Genomic DNA, 19,588 nt, shown 5'->3' on the forward strand with positions numbered 1-19,588 from the left:
TGCAGTGGCAGGGATGCTAATTCTGCTGATGCTCAATGGCTCGGCCCTTAAGAGGTGCTACTTGGCTCCTTGGTAGCAAAGGCATAGACCAGGGCCCACGAGAAGGGTGGGTACAGAAAGTAATTTGTACCCCAACCCAGGGTCACAAGGGGGGCCCCAGGAACCAAAGGAGGGCCCCCAGAAATTTCCTGGGATCTTGCAGTTCTTGGGATCAGTGAGATCCTAGCTCACGTGGACATGTTGCCCAAGTGCCAAGGCTTTTCCAGCTGTTACTACCCTGTCTTTGCACCCCCCTCCCTGCCCTTATTCTGCCAACCCCCTTCACCACCCTCCCTCCACTCTGTTTTACTCCTCCCCTCTTGGGAGGGAACCCAGTTGATGGTTGGCAACCTTCAGTGTCGGAAGACTATGGTATAAGCCTACAGCACCCGGTATTCCCTGGCGGTCTCCCATCCAAGTACTAACCAGGCCTGACCTTGCTTAGCTTCCAAGATCAGATGAGATCCGGCATGTGCAAGGTAACAGTTGCTGTCTGGAGGGAACCCAAAAGAAACTTTATACCCCCTGATAAAATTTCTCTCACAGGCCCTGCCCCAGACACACTGCCATCTGCTCAGTCACACTCTAGCACTGCCATTTTCAACCCCTATGCCCTGGCACGCAGGTATGTCACAAACAGTCTGCAGGTGTGCCATGGGAGTTTGGGGGATTCTCATTTATTAGTAGAGCTATTGGGGATGTGAGCCAGTCGCCAACAAGTTGAGAAGCCCGGCTTCAAGGTACAGCCATGCTCTGTGTGCTGGTGGCAATATGCTGGCGCAGAAGGGCCTTCAGCTGGAGATCAATGGCCAAGGACCAAAGGACTGACTAAGTAGTGCTGGCTTGACATGCTTCACGGCAATATGAAAACCACTCACCTACACCCGGACCAAGTCTGCAACGGAAATGGTGACTCTAATCCAAAATAGCAGACCCCCACCACCACAAGGGACAAATGCTAAAGATGAGGGATCTGAACCCCCCACCAACAGCATGGTGTGCCTTGTCAATTGTCAAAAAACTGATGGCATGCCTTGACAATTTTAGAACTTTTTCAGCATGCTGAGATGAAAAAAGGTTGAAAATCACTGCTCTAGCATGACTTAGAGAGGCCTAGATTACAGACATCCTCCTCCCTTCACTGGGCTCACCTTTGATCAAGCAGGAGTTTCAGCCAACATAAACCAGCCTCATTTTTCTAGCAGCCAGAATAGAACACAGAAGCATGAGATACAGCAGGAGTAAATAGTGCGCACTGTTTATTACTAGTGTTTAACCCTACATGACATGCTATACACAGACACTGTTTCTCTCCCTATTTAAAAAACAAAACTGCCAGAGCTTGGTCTCCCAACTACAGCTTTTGTGGAATCTGTGCTTAGAGCAAGGGTATCAAACTTGTTTATACAGAGGGCGAAACAGTATTTGTGATGGCTGCTGAAGGCTGGAAGTGATGTCATTAAGAATGTCATGATCAGAAATAAGCACTCCTTCCCCCCACTTAGGAACAAATCAGCTGCAAATGACAGAAGAAAAAATACACAAGTCTCGATTGTATTTTCAAATTATGGAAGAGCCCAATCATCATGCAGGCTGCCCTTTTAGCAGTGACACCTCAGTACAGCTCTGCAGTTGAAAGCAGCTGACAGCAGTGATGGGAGAGCTTCAGGGCCAGCTAAAAAGCTTCTGGGAATTGCATACAGCCTGTGGGCCTTATGTTTGACATTCCCTAGCTTAGAATGTCAGACTGATGCAGTATAGCATAAGTATTTGCCTGAAATGCAGTAGCCCTGGGCTCAGTTAGGGGGTATGACTCTGAGGGAGGGTGAAGAAAAGGACACAAAGATGATGCATTTGGGCCACTGTACACAAGATGTGGAATATTGCTTCCTTTCACCCCACCCCCCCACCAAAAAGGAATAGTCAGCAATAATTTAGGTAGTGAGACAGGGCCCGAGGAGGTACTCTCTTTCTTACTTATATCTATAAATAAATGATTTGCAAATAAATGATTTGACTCTAATGCACAGCAGTTTTATTTTTTCAAATGACAGGCTACATAAATTCCTACATGATTTCTATTGAAAGGCAGGAGATTCTCTAGAAGGACGGGGGTTGGAGGCAGAACTCAACAACCAAAAGCAGCCTGGAACCACAGCACAGAAATGAGCACCATATCCTATTATCTCTCTCAGTGGAAAGCAACAGCACAATAACATGGAGGGCTTTGGTGAATGGAGTGCTGACTTTCCTGCTAAGGGAGGTTTAGAGAAGATGAGCACACAGGGAAGGTTCTGGCTGCCTGCATGATTAGTCTATGTTCAGTCTTCTCTCTACGCAGCAGAACCCTCTTTCTTGCCAGGTCTTTCTTATGGGTATCAATACAAAAGGGGAACTTCTGGCAGCCATAAGCAAGAGGGACCTGATCACTCGAGACTGCCTGAATCTATCAGTGAGTTTTTCTTTATACAGTTACCAAAGCTGAAACTTACAAGAGGGACAACAAAAATCTCTGCTACACTTTCTCCCACAGCTGCACCTCCTTACAAACCATGAAAAAATGGTAAGCAGTTTCAGTGACACTATACATCTGTCTCACAGCTGCTTTATCCCATGACTTTTACATCACAAAAGTGGCACCCCTCCCTTCTTCTACAGATGTGTGAGCAGACTGGACCTATCATACACATAGCTGTATTGGTGGAATTTTTTCTCAATTCTTGTTCAAGTAGGGACATCTGTAGATCATTGTGTCTATGGATCTTTTGACACAATGATGATCTCTCAAGTAGACTTCCAGGAATGGAACAGAATTGGCAATGGCCAAAGCAAAACGGCACCTAGAATAATTTCGAAGAGGAAAAAGTTAATGTTTCCTGGGGGAGGCAGGGAGAGACTGGTAGCAGCAAGCTGCCAGACCTGATAGGAGATCATAAATATGTCAGTTTCTACAGTCTCCCTTACAAAGACAATAGCATGGCAGGGTAAGGGATTTCAGGAGAGGGAGAATAAGAACAATGCCAAAATCTGAGCCCTGCAAGGTCAGAACTAAAGCAAATGCAACTTAATTCCACTTACAGATTTTATCTGCTGCCCTTGATCAGATCAAGTTTGAGAGCACAATTATCTGCCTTTTGTTTGGTAATGAAACAAAAAGCTGGTTTCAACATTATTAGGAGACTTTGGAAAAAATAATTTTGGCAAGAAGCAAAAAAAGACTTAGTCCTGCTTCCACAAATCCCCACAGGGACCTGAGATTCAGTTAAAGCAGGCAACTTAAAGCATCATTTTTAGAAAAAGCAAGACAAGGGAGCCAGAAGCTCTTCACTGGCATCAGTCATTGAAAAGAACTGCTGGCTCACAACACTCACGCCTGCTTTCCTTAGAACTGGGTGCAAGGATTAGGGTGGGGGAAGGTAAGAGCCCTCCAGGATGCCCTGGGGAAAAAGCCCAAACATTGCAAGGCATTACAAATCCCAAATCCAGAACAGTGGAAAGCTTGTAATGTTTACCCTAGCTAAAATCTAATGAGGCAGCCACCCTGATCAAGTCTAATGGCAAAATATTCACTCAACCATTTGCATTGGTTCCACCACAATCTCTAGAAGCATGAAAGGTTCAGCATTTTGCTTAACTCAAACCATGGATACCTCTGAAGGGAGCAAGAACACTGTTCAGCAGCTCTGCCTAGAGCCAAACAAGGCTGGTGGGGAGTGCCAGGTGCGCAGCACCCCTACAGAAATACATTCAATGGTGTTCCAAGTGCTGTGGAAAGGTCCATTTTGTTTGCTGCCAAGTCTTCTCTCCAACCCCTGATGCCCAACCAAGTCAGAATGTCCAATGAACACTGAAGAGAAGGCCGTCCAACCCACCCCAACTCTTCTTTTACTTAGAGACTTGGTGGATGGCATGGGCCAGGTAAGCCACGTTGCTGGATGTCACCCCTGCAACGGAGATGCGGCCATCCTTGGTCATGTAGATGGAGAACTCCTTGGTAAGCCGCTCCACCTGAAAAGCAAAGCAGCCACTTCAGGAAATGTTTTAACTTAAGCAGCTCCCCAAGACCTCCCACTGCCCTCCACATGTTGGGCACAGTGTCCTGAACTTCCCAGCAGAGTAAGATTTCAGACAAGATCTCTCGGAAGACTGCTATCCAGCCAGGCACTTTGAAGTTAGGAACAATGCACTCCTGGGTATGTCTACTCAGAAGCAAGTCCCACTGTGTTCAGTGGGGCTTACTTCCAGGAAACTGCGTATAGGATTGCAGCTGCACATTGCCTTAAGACTGGCTTCTGCTTCACTGTCCCTTATCATCCAAGCCACTCACACTGTTCTTAGTCTGTAGCAGTGCAGTGTCAGAGGCACAACCTTCTTGAGAAATGGGCCTGGCTGATACCATTGGTCTTAATTAGAAACACAGGCAAGGAAAATGGATGCTTTCTGTTGCAGGCTTAGAAGCTTGAGGGCTTGCTGACCAACTGGGCCTTCCAGCTTCCAGACAGGCTACATCCTTTTCTGCACAGCTCCCCCCCCCCACGCCCCTCTATTGGTGCATAGATATCCTCTCTTTGACCCCAGTTCATCACTGGAAGCACATTTTCAATTCTCTGCTTTCCAAAAAGTTTATGAACTTTCAGGTCAGAGGGAGAGAACTGTGGTTGTATGTATAGTTCTCTCACTGACCTTGGCTGTTCAGTTTCTGCATTGAAAAGAGTTATATTTATGATTAGGAAGCTTATAAATCTAACAGGCAGTCATTTAAACTCTTATGTGACAAATATAGCGACACCTTGCACTTTCATCTGGTTAAGGACCAGAGCATGTACTAAAGTCAAAAATGGATGAAATAAGCATAGCCTTGTTTAGCATAAAAATTTTAGCGTAAAAAACAATATGAATGTATGCAAAACATAAACGTCTGGATAAATTGGATGAAAAAGGAAAGGGATGAAAGTAAATGTACTGCTCTATGACTAGTTTGGAGGGGGAAGCTGAAAGGGGCACAAGCACATTTCTCTTCCTCCCTCCCCTTCATAGTGCCGCCACCTTGGTCCTTCACTTACCTGTTCAGGCTTCAATCCTGTGAAGCAGAACATGCCAATCTGGTCCGTGATGTGCTGCCAGTTATGAGAGGAGCCTTCTTTTTTCAAGTTCGCCACCAGCTGGGTGCGCATGCCAATGATGCGGTCAGCCATCCCCTTCACTTCGACCAGCCTGTGCCAGGAAAGCAGAACAGTAACTGATAGAGGTAGTAGTAACCGGGAGGGGCAGTTGCAGGAACAAATGGGATGCCGCACCACTACCCAGAACACACTCCTTGCCTGCACCATCACCGAAGGTTGTATACCACCCACCCTGCCAGCCTGGAAAGCTGCTAAGCATAAAGCCTAGACTGTATTCCCAGGGACTGTACAACAGTTTCCACAAAGGATTTAACATTCTGCTGTGCTCATCATCTGTGTCCATCAGCTTCCTGAGGACTCTGGTTTTTCCATTTTCCTACATACAGAAAACAAATCTAAGTGAACCAGTCAGGGGGCCGTGACATGGAATGCTGTCTGTTGCCATCTAGGATTTGCCACCTCCATGCTATAAAAAACCTGAAACCCTTACAGCAGAGGTTCCCAAAACATGCATCCTGATGCCTTAGGGCATTACAGTGTACTTACAGGCACACCAGATGATGTTTCTGGTGGCCCCTCCTACCTGTTCTCCTGGACACCACCATCTTGGATCTCACAAGATTTGGATGCCACCATCTTGGATCTTGCAAGATGAGCCAGCGCACAGATGAGCCAGGAAGAAGATGCTGTGGGTGCACTGTGACCCAGGGAAGTTTGAGAGCCACTGCTTTACAGTGCTCCTTGCGTGCTGTTGTCAAACCCAGAAATGTGGGACTCCTGTTTTATTTATAGCATGGATGTGCTGTTCATGTAAATACTACAGGAAGTCCTGCACTTCTAGGTTCCAGGCACACAAGGAACACCATAAGGAGGGGAATGATTGTTTCTTGCTTGAGTGAGCAAATGGCACATAATTGTACCTTCCAGCAGCAGATTTTGGGGTGAATGGAACCCCAAGTTCAACACTCCCTCAGACCCCTAGCAATCTGTGGCTGATGCTAACCACATAAGGTGGCCTCGTGGATGGGCTGGCTGCAGAGCCAGTCATAACACTACTGATGCTTGTTCTCAGAGCAAGGCGAAGGCCAAGCAGGTTAGGCTTACATGAAGTTGGGTCTCCTCTGGTTTGCTGTTGTCACCCCACAATCTACTCTCCTTGGACACGCCTGAAGACTTGCTACCTTCCACTCTCCCATCTCCTTTATCTGCGTATGGCACAGATCCAGCTACTGGGGGGATTTACCATTCCTTTCGCAGGTCAGGGCTGTTCAGGATGGTGGAGGCAATCCGAGCCCCATTGAGAGGGGGGTTGGAATACATCGGGCGAATCAGAATCTTCAACTGGGATTCCACTCTCTTGGCCTCTTCTGCATCCTTGCAGATTGCTGTGAAGGCACCCACACGCTCCCCTAGAAAGCAGAGGCACACAATCATTGATGTATCTTCCTCCTAAACAGAACACACTTGTTCTCCTGTGCCTTTTGCCAAGCTTCTCCCTGTGCCTGGAACGGATCTCTCCCCTCCTTGCTGCTCCAGAGTTAGTACTTTACTGCTTTCCCTGGCTCTGTGTTCCTGCTCCTTCATCGGTCCTGGTCCTGGCTTCCACTTGTCTACCTGAGAGAAGAAATTGTAAGCCCCCTAAAGAGAAACTGAACATTTCCCAAGTGCAGGACCCCCTCAACACACAGAATGATCAAGTAGTCATAACACGGCAAAAAGATTTAATATAGAATTTGGGGTGAGGGAGTTTCTTTCATAATTCTCAGAATTCATCTTGCTCAAAATAAAATCTTTATCCTCATGACTCAAAAGCAAGCGTCTGAACACAAGTGGAAGACACCAGGCAGATGTCAAGCAAGGCTGCTATCCTGCAGGCAAGGAAGAGATCCTCTTCCCTGTCCCTTCTTCCTTACAGCATCCAGACTGCCCTCACCAAGCCAAATGCTCCCACCATGTGGAGCGTCTTAAGCCTGCGAATTAAAAACCCTACAAATTACACTATGCAGGCACCAGAAGGATGTACTTTTACATAACTAGACAGTTGACAGAAACCATGTTGCCTTTTGACAGAGACTTGATCATAGAAAGATTTCTTTAACCCATTTCTGCCCACCCCAAAGGTGTGTACATTTGATCCTTTTGTGCATATGCAACATTGGGCAGAAATGTCAACCATAAGTAGTGGCTTCACAATGGCTCCCCCACTGTCTCTCTACAGAGGGCTGTCCTTATCCACGGGCTCAAAATCTGTTGATTTGAATATGCAGACGCCAAGACCAGGTCTGGAAGGCAGTGGTTCTCAAACTGGTGGGTCGTGACCCACCAGCCTGTGTAAAGGTTCCCCCATCCCATTAAGGGGTGGGGGGAGAGGCAGGGAAGCAATCCCCGGGATCATGCCTGTATGGGGGGCAAGGGCGTTGCTTGTGACTTACTTTATGAAGACAAGGCTGCAGCAGGTGTGGGGAGCCCAGTGCAGCCCTCTGCAGCGCTCCCCAAGGCTTGGAACATTCGGAAAAAGCAGGTGCAAAGTGCCTCCTGCAAAACGGAAGTGCTTTGCGCCCGCTTTCTCTGAATGTTCCAAGCCTCAGGGAGCACTGCGGAGGGCTGCTCAGGGCTACCCGCACCTCCTGCAGCCTTCATAAAGTCACACGCACCCCCTCATGCCCCCCCCTTAGCAGCACAATCCTGGGGATTGCATTGCTGCCCTAGCCCCTCCCTTGCAAGAACTTACTGAGGGAGTAAAGCTCCCAGTGTTTGAGAACCACTACCTTAGAGGACCTGCTAGACACAACCAGAACTTCAGTTGTATCCAGGAGGTGTTCTGAGGTGCAAGGAGGCCACACACAACCTCCAGAGGGCTGGGCACAGCCCTCAAGTAATTGTGATGCTGCTCCCCCCCCCTCGGGATTTCATTATCCATGGAATTTGGTTTCCATGGGAGTCCTGGAAGGAATCCCCTGCACATACCAAGGGCCCACTGTACTTCCATTCCTAACTAGGAGCACCTAATTTATTGTCATTTTACTTTTAAAAGTCTTTTTCTCTGCCAGAAGGAAGCCAGTTAACAGGAAACACAGAAGAAAATACAAAGCAATCATTCTAAAAACCTCAGCTGAACCCACTGAGGGCCTTAGCTGAACCACTAAGCAGCATGCATTTCTCTCAGCACTGACAACCTGAGAGTAAAAGTCACGGACAACATATTTTAATCTGCCAAATGGCTTTTCCCTTCCACAGAAAATAATGGGGCCCAATCTTAAGACTTACCATACAGACCCATGTTCTTTGCATATGACTGGGACAGCACAACATTAATGCCTTGTTCAATGAAGTGACGGACAGCCCAGGAATCTTTGTTTATGTCTCCACTGGCAAAGCCTTGGTAAGCCATGTCAAAAAAGGCAAAGAGGTTCCTTTTCTGGAAGAGAGTAGAGGCCATCTCATTTCAAAACAGCAGTACTCCAAGGCTCATTGAAAAGTCTCTTGCCCTGCTTTCAGGCCCAAGGCAGCTGCATCCAGAATGGGAATTGCTGAATGTATCTGCAGGCACATACTTCGTTTGCACAAGGTGGCAACTAAGCTAAACAGGACTTGCCACCCCTTCCGGCAAACAGGGTGTACCCTGGACACATGCCTTTGTATCACCTGCAGTGTGTAGACATGCAGGAGGTCCTCAGTAAGCAAGTCAGCGTGGAAAGAGTTCTGCAAGGCTTGCAAGGTTGAAAACTATGGAAGTACTGGAATATTGTGGAAACGTACCAGGGTAATACTAGGTCTTTCCTGTTTTGTAATGCACCTGTAGTTATAAATATTCCATTTTACTCATCTAGTAGATGTGCTGAAGCAGAGATTAACTCACTGGGCAGATCCTGAATTCCTTGAAATTGCCTGTTCCTCCACGTCTTACCATAGCAGCATTTCAGAAGGCAACACATTTAAAGCAGCCCAGATTCACCAATGCTAAGAACTGGAACATTAGCAAAGCTGGCTCAAGTCCTGCAGGCTTTAACAAGGCTTTTGGAAAAGTTATTTCCAAGAATCTTTGAAACCTGGCAGCATGTCTGCTGAAACCTGGCAGCATCCAACAAAAGACATCTATCTATGCAGATAAGCTAGCAACAAACTACAGCACAAGAGGCAAAAGAGCAGAAGAGAGAACACCCTTGACTTCTTGAGTGCCCTAGTTGGCCACCATTATGAACAGAACGCTATCCTGCGAGTTTCTGTTCTGCACCAGCAAAGTGTTTCTTCGCTGTGATTAGAAGGATGTTCTAACAAAGAAGCTCTTATTACCACATACTGGGGGAGTTTGTTGCAGTGTACTAACACAAAGTTTAATAACCAGATAAACATGCTGTTTTCAATAAGAACCCTTGCTTTTATGGACATGCATGCTGAATTAATTTATTAAACCTCTTAAACTCAAGTGACAGTCCTGGAATCCACTTATGCCCTATAATTCCAAAAGAAGAAAGAATACCTGTAGCTAGGAGACCAACAGCAGCAGTGCAACAAAGCCTCAACAGAAAAACAGAAGCCAGTTTGCAACCTGAGCTCCTAGTCTCCTTCCTCACCTTCACCACTGCTGCCAGCTCCTTCCATTGCTCTTGCCGTGGGTCAACTCCAGTTGGGTTGTGGGCACAGGCGTGGAAGAGGACAACACTCTGCTCTGGAATTTTCTGTAAAAAAGGAGATATGAGGAGACAATTAACAATTTAAAACACAGGGACTACAAGTCTCATGTTATGACTAACACACAAGATTAAGAATATGTGTAGAACGCTTTTCAGCAAAACGTTCAGAACTGTTTGCAAAGAAAAGTTCAGATAGTAAAGTGTTATGGCACCACTGATCTAAGAGATCCTGCCAACAACTATTTTAGTGCTAGGTCAGATATGGCCCCAAACACAAAAGCCAATTGTGATGTCCATCTTGGGAGCGGAATCAAGGGGTGCGTTGTCTACTGTGCAGTCCAGGCTCGCCCTGTCTCTCCCTGGCCAGCGCAATGAACGGGGAGCCACAAAAACAGGTTTGTTGACCTTTTTTACTTTAGTTGAGGTTTTTACATTCATCTGAGGGGCCCTGCTTCATCACAGGGACCCCCGGGGCATTCTCCGTACAGTGTCAGTCAAGGTCCATAACAATGCCCAAAAGGGGCCAGTTACCTCACAGGTCCCCTCTCCAGTACTCCTCACCACAGGTTGTGCCGGGCACATTGTGCTCCCCACTGGAAGGCAGGTACATCAGGGCTGTCCCCTTGGAACAGGAGGGGTCAGGATTGCATTCTCATCCCCTCCTCGATCCCCCAGGTAGTTTCTGGCCCACTGACCTCAAGGTTCCTTGTCCGGCCAGATGGAGAATAGTCCTCTCTCCAGGTAAGTGGGGTCAGGCCAGATGGGCTCCTTGGGTCGCCTCCCGTTGGGGCTCTCCCACAGCCCTGGGGAGTGTCTCCCCTCTTTGGGCCGTAGTCCCTGGCCTTGGCCAGCCTGTGGATGCCTCCAAGCTGCAAGAGGCCCGGCCTTCCTCCTCTCTTTTGCCTTCTCTATCTCCTCCCTTCTGGAGCTCAGGAAGGTGCTTCCTCCCCCTTTGGTTGCCTGTTCTCCTCTTATCCTCCTGGGTAGCACTCCCAGCCCCGCCTCTTCCTGGTCCCGCCTGGGCCAGAGATCTTAGGTCTTTCTACTGCAGGCCCTGCCCTACCTGTTAAAAGGGGTAGCTGCACCTGGGCTGCCATGTTTCTTGGGAGGCTCCCACCCCGCCCAATGGGAGAATAGGCTGTCAGTAGTGATGGTCCAGGAACTTTACCCTCTCTGGATGACGCCTTGTCCTCCCAGGGCATTCCCCTGGGGGTTATCTTGAACTAGGCTCCCCCTCCTTCAGCTTGCCTTCCTTCATCCTCCTCCCTCCCTGCTGTGGATCACTGCCCAGGGCAAGTGACCTGGCCTGTCCCTGGGTGACACCAACATTCCTAGCTGCCCCCCCCCAAAAAAAAAACCGTCCAGGACCCACAACCTTCCCATTTGCTCACCCTCCAGTGTCAACTTACAGAGATGTCATCCAAAGCTCCAGTGAAATCAAAGCCACAGGTCTTTGGATCATAATATCGATAGCTTTGCAACTGCATCCCAGCATCTCGAAAGATAGGGGTGTGGTTACCCCAGGATGGCTTGGGGAGATACACGTCCCGGCTGTACTTGAAGAATCGTTGCTGTAACAAGGAGAGGAAAAGCATAAACAGCAATTCTCAAGCAAGAGTCTGCAGCAGATTTTAGCTGCCAAGGAGATGAGCTGGGTCTAGGAAAAATTATGTGGAAGACGCAGCCACCAGAATTAACAAGGAACAAGGGAGGAATGGTCTCCCTTGGGCCAATTTAGACTGTAACTCAACTGCGACAGGGACCCATCTTCTTCCTACTTGAAAAGCATATAATGTACAATGTATAACAGCAATAAGTACACACGCACAGTAGAGTTATTAGAAGGGGGTAACTATTTGGTCAGAAAGAAGCAGTCAAGCCACCACACTATTACAAAGGCAAAGAGGGCAGACATCAACCCATCACCCAAATGCCAGACGAAGCAATCATTTTGAGCCCTCGCCAAAAAGCCATCAGGGAGGGGGTAGTTCTTAATTCCCCTGGAAGGGAATTCCACAGTTGTGGTGCCGGCACAGAGAAGGCTCGCCTCCCCATGCCATTATCCCTCTACATGAAACAGAGGCAGCACTTGAAGGAGAGCCCCCAGATGACCTAAGAGGGTGGGCTGGAAAGTATGGGAGAAGGCAGTCCCACAAATAAGCTGGACCCAAACTGTGAAGGGCTTTAAAGGTCAATATCAGCACCCTGAATTGGGAAAGGAACCCAGTGCAGTCACTGAAGCAGAAGTCCAATAGAATAAAATTGTCTCGCTCTAGTAACCACCTGGGCCACAGCATTCTGCACTAACTGCAACCTCCACGCTGTCTTCAAGGGCAGCTCTATGTAGACTGCATTACAGTAATCCAGTTGTGAAGTCACTAAAGCATGGCCCATCATGGTCAGGTCCTATTGATTCAAATGCGGCCATAGCTGGTGCACCAGCCGAAGCTGGGCAAATGCACTCCTGGCCACACCTGCCACCTGGTTCTCCAAGGAGAGATATGAGTCCAGGAGCATACCCATACTGTGTACCTGTTCCTACAGGGGGTGTGCAACCCCATTCAGAGCAGGCAGATAACTCAGTATCTACATCAAGGATTTCCGGACCAGGAGGACCTCTGTCTTGTCTGGATTTAATCTCAATCTACTGGTTCTCATCCTGACCTCAGCCACCTTCAACCAGTGCTCTAGGACTTCCCCAGCTTCCCCGGAACAATATGGCAAGGAGAGATAGGGTTGGGTGTCATCACCATACTGATGACACCCAGCTCCAAATTGCCAGAAGATCTTCCCCAGCCATTTCATGTTAAAATGTGCAGGGGATAGAATAGAATCCTGCAGCACCCACACTAAAAAGGCCAAGGTGCTGAGCAGGTGTCCCCTAGAATCACCATCTGGGAACTGTTGGCTAAGAAGGCACAGAACTTCTGCAGAATAGTGCTGGAACACCTTCCTTATGAGGAAATGTGTTTGGGGCTTTTGAGCTTGTAAAAAGCTCTGGTTTGTGATAACACTTCCAGTAGCTAGGCCAGACTGGATGCAAGTTCCCCAACAGACATAAAGCCTGTAAAAATATAGATTGGTTTATTTAATATAAGAATTAAGGTTGCATTTCATGAAAGCATTTGAAGGAGACAAGACACACAGTATTAAAAACAACAAAAGCTAAGCTTCCTAAAAATGACTGAACCTATCACTCATCCAATCTTCAAACCTCTGGGCATAAACAAAGTGCAATTCTTCCTACCCATCCCACTATGTCTGGTACAGATGAGCATTCATCTAGGAACACGGAAGAGTTGCCCCCCTCTCATAAGTCAGGGATATCTTTATACTTTGGAGCCAGGCTCTGACCAAACAGAAATTGGAACAACCCCAACTTTCTAGAGGCTTGATGTAATCACTTGGAGTTATTACATGTTACTCTCTCCAACCCATCCTAATTGCAAAAAAGCCCACCTGTATTAAATTGGTAATTAAGGTGCAAGGAGCTGTTATCATGGCACAAGGAATTAGCTAGCACACCCTGACCTGGCCAATTGTCAGCTTCATGATAAGTAAGCTCTTCTCATCATGCTAATGAGCAGTTTATTCCACAGTGGGTAGAGAGACAAAGACTGTGCTCTCAAAATGGGGTTGGACAGCACTAGTGCTTTTAGCCGACTTCCAAAATGGAAGCCAACCAAGGCCTAGCCCTTCATACAGAGATCTATCACTGGCTATTAGTCACAATGTTATGTGCCACTTTCAGGTTCAGCAGGCAGGATGCTTCTGAATGCCTGCTGCAGGAAAGTGATGGTGGGAGAGAAGCCCACCTTTCTCTCCTACTTGGGCTTTCCAGAGGCAGCTGGTGGGTCATGGTGGAACACAGAATGCTGGACTAGGTGGGTCCCCAATCATGCAGATTCCTCTTATGTTCACTACATGCAGGGATGAAACAAGAACTCACCAACTCACAACAACTCAACAACACACCAAGAAACTGGCACCAACTCACAGCCACTCAACAACTCACCAAGAAACTGGCACCAACTCTTAAAGATCCAGTACCGGAAATGGTCTGCACAGTAACATACTGAAAGGACAAAGAAAAGTACATGAGATTTCCAGACAACAAAAGAAACAGATAAAATGGCTGAAATATAGTCAGAGAAAAGGTTGTAGAACTAAGTTAAACACCGAGACTCAAAAGTCAAAAATATCTTAGCGTCAGAACTACTTAACAACTGGGACTGGTAGGAAGGAAAGATTCTGCAATGGTCACTATGTTTAATAAAGTGGCCCAAGTCAAACCCAAGCTGCAGGCTGGTGTCTTCATTGAGAGGCGCAAGGGTAAAAAGAATGCTAGATGCAGGGAGGTGGCAGCAAGATGCAAGCATCTTGTGGTCTTGTGTGTGCTCCTTGAGGCATCTGGTGGGCCACTGTGAGATACAGGAAGCTGGACTAGTTGGGCCCTGGGCCTGATCCAGCAGGGCTTATGGGCCATCAAATGACTTAAAAGTACGTGCGGCCGATGAAGCCGCACGGATCACCTGGAACACTGGAGAGGATTGCAATAGTTGGACAAAACCACAAGATCACATTGTTTCCAGCCTCGTGAGAGGTGCTGGTGCCAAGAGACAAGAGGGAGATTTAAGCAAGGAAAAGGAGCTTGACAGGGAGCAGGACAGAGAGAAGAAGCAGGACAAAAAAAAGGAACAAAACCCAGAGAGAAGGACTTGGGCAGGAGCAGAGAAGGCTGAGGGAAAAAAAGACTAGAGGAAGAGAGTTGCAGCAAGACTGTGGAAAGGCAGAAGGAAGGAGGACTGGCAACAAAGGCAGAGGGTTGAAGAGTTGAGAGAGGGGGATTGAGGAAATGAGATGGAGGATTGGTGGGAGAGGAAGATGGCTGCAAAGAGGAGAGGGAACAAGGACCAGATACAAGGAAGGAATGGAGAAATAGAAACCTCCTAGCCAAGGGAGAGGTCAGTGCTGGAGGAACAGCCTGAAAAGAATGAAAGAAGGGCACAAAAGGCAGAAGATAGCAAGGAAGAGAGAAGGAAATAGAAGCAAGTAGGTGCAGAAAGGAGATATTCAGGTTAAGGGGCATCAAGGAATCAGGGCCAACTAGGCAGAGGCATTCTGTGGGAAGTGGAACAGGACAGCCAGAAGGAAAGCTAACTTCGGACAACACACACGGCTAGTCTAAAGAGGATCTGAGAGCAAGCATCTGCCCGATTCCTCAAGGTAATAATCCCCCACATTTGGGCAGGATGTCAGCCCCAAACCCCTTTAACACCATGATGCCACCTTGGAATGTGGCCCTGGGGGTGGCAGACCACCACTTCTGGCCCAGTGAGAGATTCCTCTGGGTTGGCAATTTCATATAGCAAGGGACTTCAAACAGCAACAACAGATCCAGTTTTTTAAAAAAAATTATTCCAACAGCAATATCTGGACTCTTTCAGGGTTTGCCTCCACCCCAAGCAAAGGCGCTCAGGACACCTGCTGGAAGTCTCACTCATAAAGGACAATAAGTTTTGATCCCTCTCTGCAATACAGACACATCACAACACACTGCTTGGAGGGTATCTTCTAGGGAACACTCTCAGCTTGAAAAAGGCAGTGGTGAGGACAGTTCAGTACTCTGCAAAAGCCCACTGAGCACCCTAGAACCTGATTCCAGATCCTCTGCAGTGCACAGGGGTTCCTTGTCACACAAATCAATGGAGAAAGTGTTCCTTGTTCATGGAAAGTCTCTGGTGTAGGAATCTTTGCTTGAACACAGCATTAACAACTGCATTTTAATCTCAACTTCTTACCCGGCCACTCTGAATAACCTCATTTGTCTCTCCCAAAGCCAGTTCAGCTGATGCCTTGTTGAACTCTGCCAGACCAGCAATAGGCAAATACTCCTTGTCCAGCTTCTTAGCAGCCAACTGGGCTTCTGCCTGGAGAGAGAACAGAATACATCCTGATGATTAATGTGTTTCTTCCACCTGTTAAGAGGAAAGCCAACTACTCAAGATACACCTAATTTATTGACTGGAAATTAGTATTCCAAATGACCAAAGGAGTGAGGTCAGTTGTTACTTGCTTTGCTTCAAAGAGGGGATTTGTAGGTTTACAACACGCAAGGAACACTGGGAGGCAGACCATATACAGCTCAACATCTAACACAGGCAGCATCAATTTTTTCTTAACCAACTTGTTAATTAAAAGCCCACCTTTGATGCTTCCCCCAAATCCTTGCAGACACCTCTGCTTTAACTCTCAGCCTTTCCAGAGCAGCTTCTGTCCAGCCTGGCACAGTCATTTGTTCTTTCCCTTTTGTGCTTGCAGCAGCATCCAGTTCCTTTACTTACTTTGCGCACACAGTTCAAGACATAAGGCTTCCCGTTGTCATCTCGATATGCCCCAACTCCCAAGTTCATCTTCTTACTGTTGCTGTCCCGTTTGAAGGCTTCGGTCACTCCCAGAATAGGATCAGGAGGACCCATCTCCACATGAGCCCACCAGGAGCTGCAACGGAACACCAATACAAGATATTTGTCTGTGTTAATAACTCCATTCTCTTACAAGCTAAACTACCTGGTGCAACTGTTCTAACTCAGGGCCCAATCCTATTCAACTTTGAAGCTCTGATGCAGCCCTGAATCAGGGAACAAATATTCCCTTACTTCCATGACTACCCCCTCACCACAGGATGCAGTGCATGCCCCATTAGCACAGCTGCATCAGAACTGTAAAGCTGGATAGTATTGGGCCCTTAATCCTAAACAGCAGCAGCTGAGACAGGGAACATCTGGACAGGCGCCAATTGGCAAGGGGTCAAGAACACCTGTTCAGGGCAAATCCCAGCAGAGCAGTGTCACACATTTTCCATTTTATGCCAGGCTGATTCACTTTTCATGACATGACAAGAACAGTGGTTATAGTTGAATGCACAACAACATAACCAGCAACCGCTATGGAGGCACAATGACCAGAATGTATTTTGTCCTTCAGAACCCTACACAAGTCAGCTCGCACATGTAACATCGTAACCCAGAGATGAAATGAGAAGTCCAATAATAAAGAGGTTTCCATTTTGATCTTTCTTTAGGTTAGGAGTTGCTCTGCTGCACAGATTCATTTTTACTATTCTTGTGTGGTCTTCGCATGCTGATTCCTGTTTGCTGTGCTTTATTGCCAGTTTTGTCTTAACTGGTAGTTTCAAATCAGGGGTGGCTAACCTTTCAGCTTTAGGGCTCCTGGACCTTTAACAATTGTGTCAAAGAGGGAATAACAGCAGGTGCAACTTGTCATCTCACAACTAAGCTGCACCTTCTGAAATTTCCTTCTCTGCACAACTGTTAAAGGTCCAGAAGCCCTAAAGCTGAAAGGTTGGCCACCACCCCTGTTTTAAATGAAGCTGTAAGCTGCCTTGGTGACTCCTTCATTGGAGTAGAAAAGCAATCAGCTCATAGAATACCTAAATCTATCAAACACCACCTTTACTCTACCCCATCCCCTTAGTTGTTGAGAGTATTCCCAACAATTCACAGTCTCTTGCTTAAGTAACAACAAGGATACTAAAGGGTCAGTTCAAACAGGAGCCACATACACAGGACCTAAGGATGCTGGCCCTGCATGCTGCTGGCAGGAAGAGGGCATACACTTTACAATCACACACCTTCCCCTGCCCCTTTGGGTATTTTTCCCACTTGGCTTGTTACCCCAGACCCCCCAGTATGCCAGTGGTCTCCAAACTAGAGATCTCTGTGTGCCGCAGACAGCCTCCCTGGTGCTACCAGAGCTTACCATTCTACTGGGGAGGATTCCATTGTTGCCACTGATCACCCCCCCCCCCCAGTTCACTCTGCCTTGCTGCATGTACTAGGAAGTTGTGGAGCAGAGCCTGTTAGGTCAGCATAAAGTGCAGTGAACATGGCGGGCAGAATGGCAGTGACAATGGAAGCCTCACCCCACAGAACAGTAAGCTTTGTTCACACAAGGGAGGGACTAGCAAGGGCACCAGATCTGGCCTATGGGATGGAGACTGAGGAGTTATACCATACAGGGAGGACTGGGATAAGAAGGCAAGTGGGATGAGTACCCTGAAGGGCTGGGGGAAGGTATCTGAGCCAAGGAACACGGCAGAGGCTTCCTGAAAAAGGAAAGACAGCTTAGCTGGAAGAAGCCCAGCAAGGGAGCAGACAGGCCAAGGAACATGGGGAGTGGGTGGCTGCTTGCCAGGGAGGCTGAGGGCTGAAGGTCATGCAGCCTCCCTTAAAGGAAACCAGCAGGCTCTACGACTGCCAATCTTCAGCAGAAGGCTCACCCTTGGCACATGCCCTGGCACATCCAGTTTCTCCCTCTCCTGGTGAGGCGCTTTCCAAAGTGAAGCCACTCACACGCTCTACAGGTGTGCGTGTGCGTGTGCGTGTGCGTGTGCGTGTCATGACCCTGCAAGTTTTCCAGCCTCTGAATGCAGAGAATAAACAGCGGAATCCTATTTATGCCTACTCAGATGCAAGTTCCATTACAGTCAGTAGGGCTTACTCCCAGGTAAAAGTGCATGGCATTGCAAGCAAACGTTTGCAGCCCAAGGATGCCATCATGTATAGGATTGCAAGCTCGGGCTGCAAACTTCACTCTGCACTCTTACCTGGGAGTAAGCCCTATTGACTCTAATGGGCTTACTTCTGAGTAGCCATGCACAGAATTGGGCTGCAGCCCTATGCACTCTTACCTGGGAGTAAACCCTATTGACTTTAATGGGGCTTACTTCCGAATAGGCGTGCGGAGGGTCTGGCTGCTAGCAGGCAAGACGAGGCATGCTCGTTCCACCCCGCTTAAGGCAGAGCCAGGCCCTGACCCGAGCAGGCGAAGGGCCTGGTCCCAGCCCCAGTCCCGACCCAGCAGACCGCACTCCTCCCCCCCCCCGGTTGCCCCTTCCCTTCCCGGCCAGCAGCACAGACAGCCACCCAGGCCGCCCCCTGCACGCGCGCGGCTGCGAGCCGGAAGTGCGGGGGCAGCGCGGGCGAGACTGAGCCCCTACCAAGTCACCCTCCCTCCACCCGGCCGCCCTCCAAGCCCTCTCCAAGGGCAAGCGCCAGCCGCCGCCCCCGCAGCCAATCGCTTGCCGGCATGGAGGCCGCCTCAGCCAATCAGGAACGGCCGCTGCGCACCCGCCCCCAGGACAGCCAATCGCCAGCGCGCTCTCCCGGCAGTCATTCCAAGCGGCGCTGACGGGACTGAGGAGGGCCTCCGAGCAGACCCCCGCCCGGACACGGGTCTGTCGCCGTTCACCCGTTACACAAACGAAGCTGAAGACCTCTCTCGTGCCCATCCCCCGCCCTGCTTACCTGGCGCGGGCTGAAAGGGCCGCCACGCGGGGCGGGAAAAGGCGGCTGAAGTGAGGGAGAGCCATGGCCGGACAGGAACCGTGTGCCGCGCACCTCGCTGAGCTCTGCCTTCTGAGGCGGCCAGGGAAGGGGCGTGGCCTGCCGAGCGGGGCGTGGCCTGCCTGGCGCTGCAGCTCCCCCTGCAAGACAGGTGGACTCACTGCATCCAGGACGGAACTGCAGGAGAAGGGCAGCCCTTGGCTGGCTGGGTGGCCTCGTGCAAGGGGCAGGCAGGGTCAGCCTCCGCTGGAGCCCTGGCAGAGGAGGGGGAAGTCTGGCAGTGCAGCTTCTCCCCCTTGCATGCTGGGCTGCAGCTGCCCACAGCTCCTCTTCTAGGCAGGACTGAAAGGCGGAGGCTCTCTGACCCCCTTGTATGTGGTCACCCCAGACCAGGAAACCTTCTCCCAGGCTCCACCTCTCCTGG

The 19,588-nt window shown here is 48.8% G+C and overlaps 1 protein-coding gene and 1 pseudogene across 1 annotated transcript; both read right to left on the reverse strand.

Moving 5' to 3' along the window:
- Positions 1 to 416: 416 nt before the first annotated feature.
- On the reverse strand, positions 417 to 533 carry LOC136660914 (5S ribosomal RNA; annotated as a pseudogene).
- A 1,518-nt stretch (positions 534 to 2,051) lies between these two features.
- GOT2 (glutamic-oxaloacetic transaminase 2) lies at positions 2,052 to 19,256 on the reverse strand. Its single transcript, XM_066636910.1, has 10 exons — positions 19,126 to 19,256; positions 16,141 to 16,297; positions 15,598 to 15,726; positions 13,812 to 13,871; positions 11,206 to 11,367; positions 9,737 to 9,841; positions 8,430 to 8,580; positions 6,406 to 6,571; positions 5,103 to 5,253; positions 2,052 to 4,047 (listed from the first exon to the last, which is right to left on the reverse strand). The coding sequence occupies exons 1-10, from the start codon at positions 19,188 to 19,190 to the stop codon at positions 3,925 to 3,927; spliced, it is 1,269 nt and encodes a 422-aa protein (XP_066493007.1). The 5' UTR covers positions 19,191 to 19,256; the 3' UTR covers positions 2,052 to 3,924.
- Positions 19,257 to 19,588: the final 332 nt, after the last annotated feature.

The sequence above is a fragment of the Tiliqua scincoides genome, chromosome 9 (genome assembly GCF_035046505.1).
Source record: "Tiliqua scincoides isolate rTilSci1 chromosome 9, rTilSci1.hap2, whole genome shotgun sequence".
Taxonomy (NCBI): Eukaryota; Metazoa; Chordata; class Lepidosauria; order Squamata; family Scincidae; genus Tiliqua; species Tiliqua scincoides.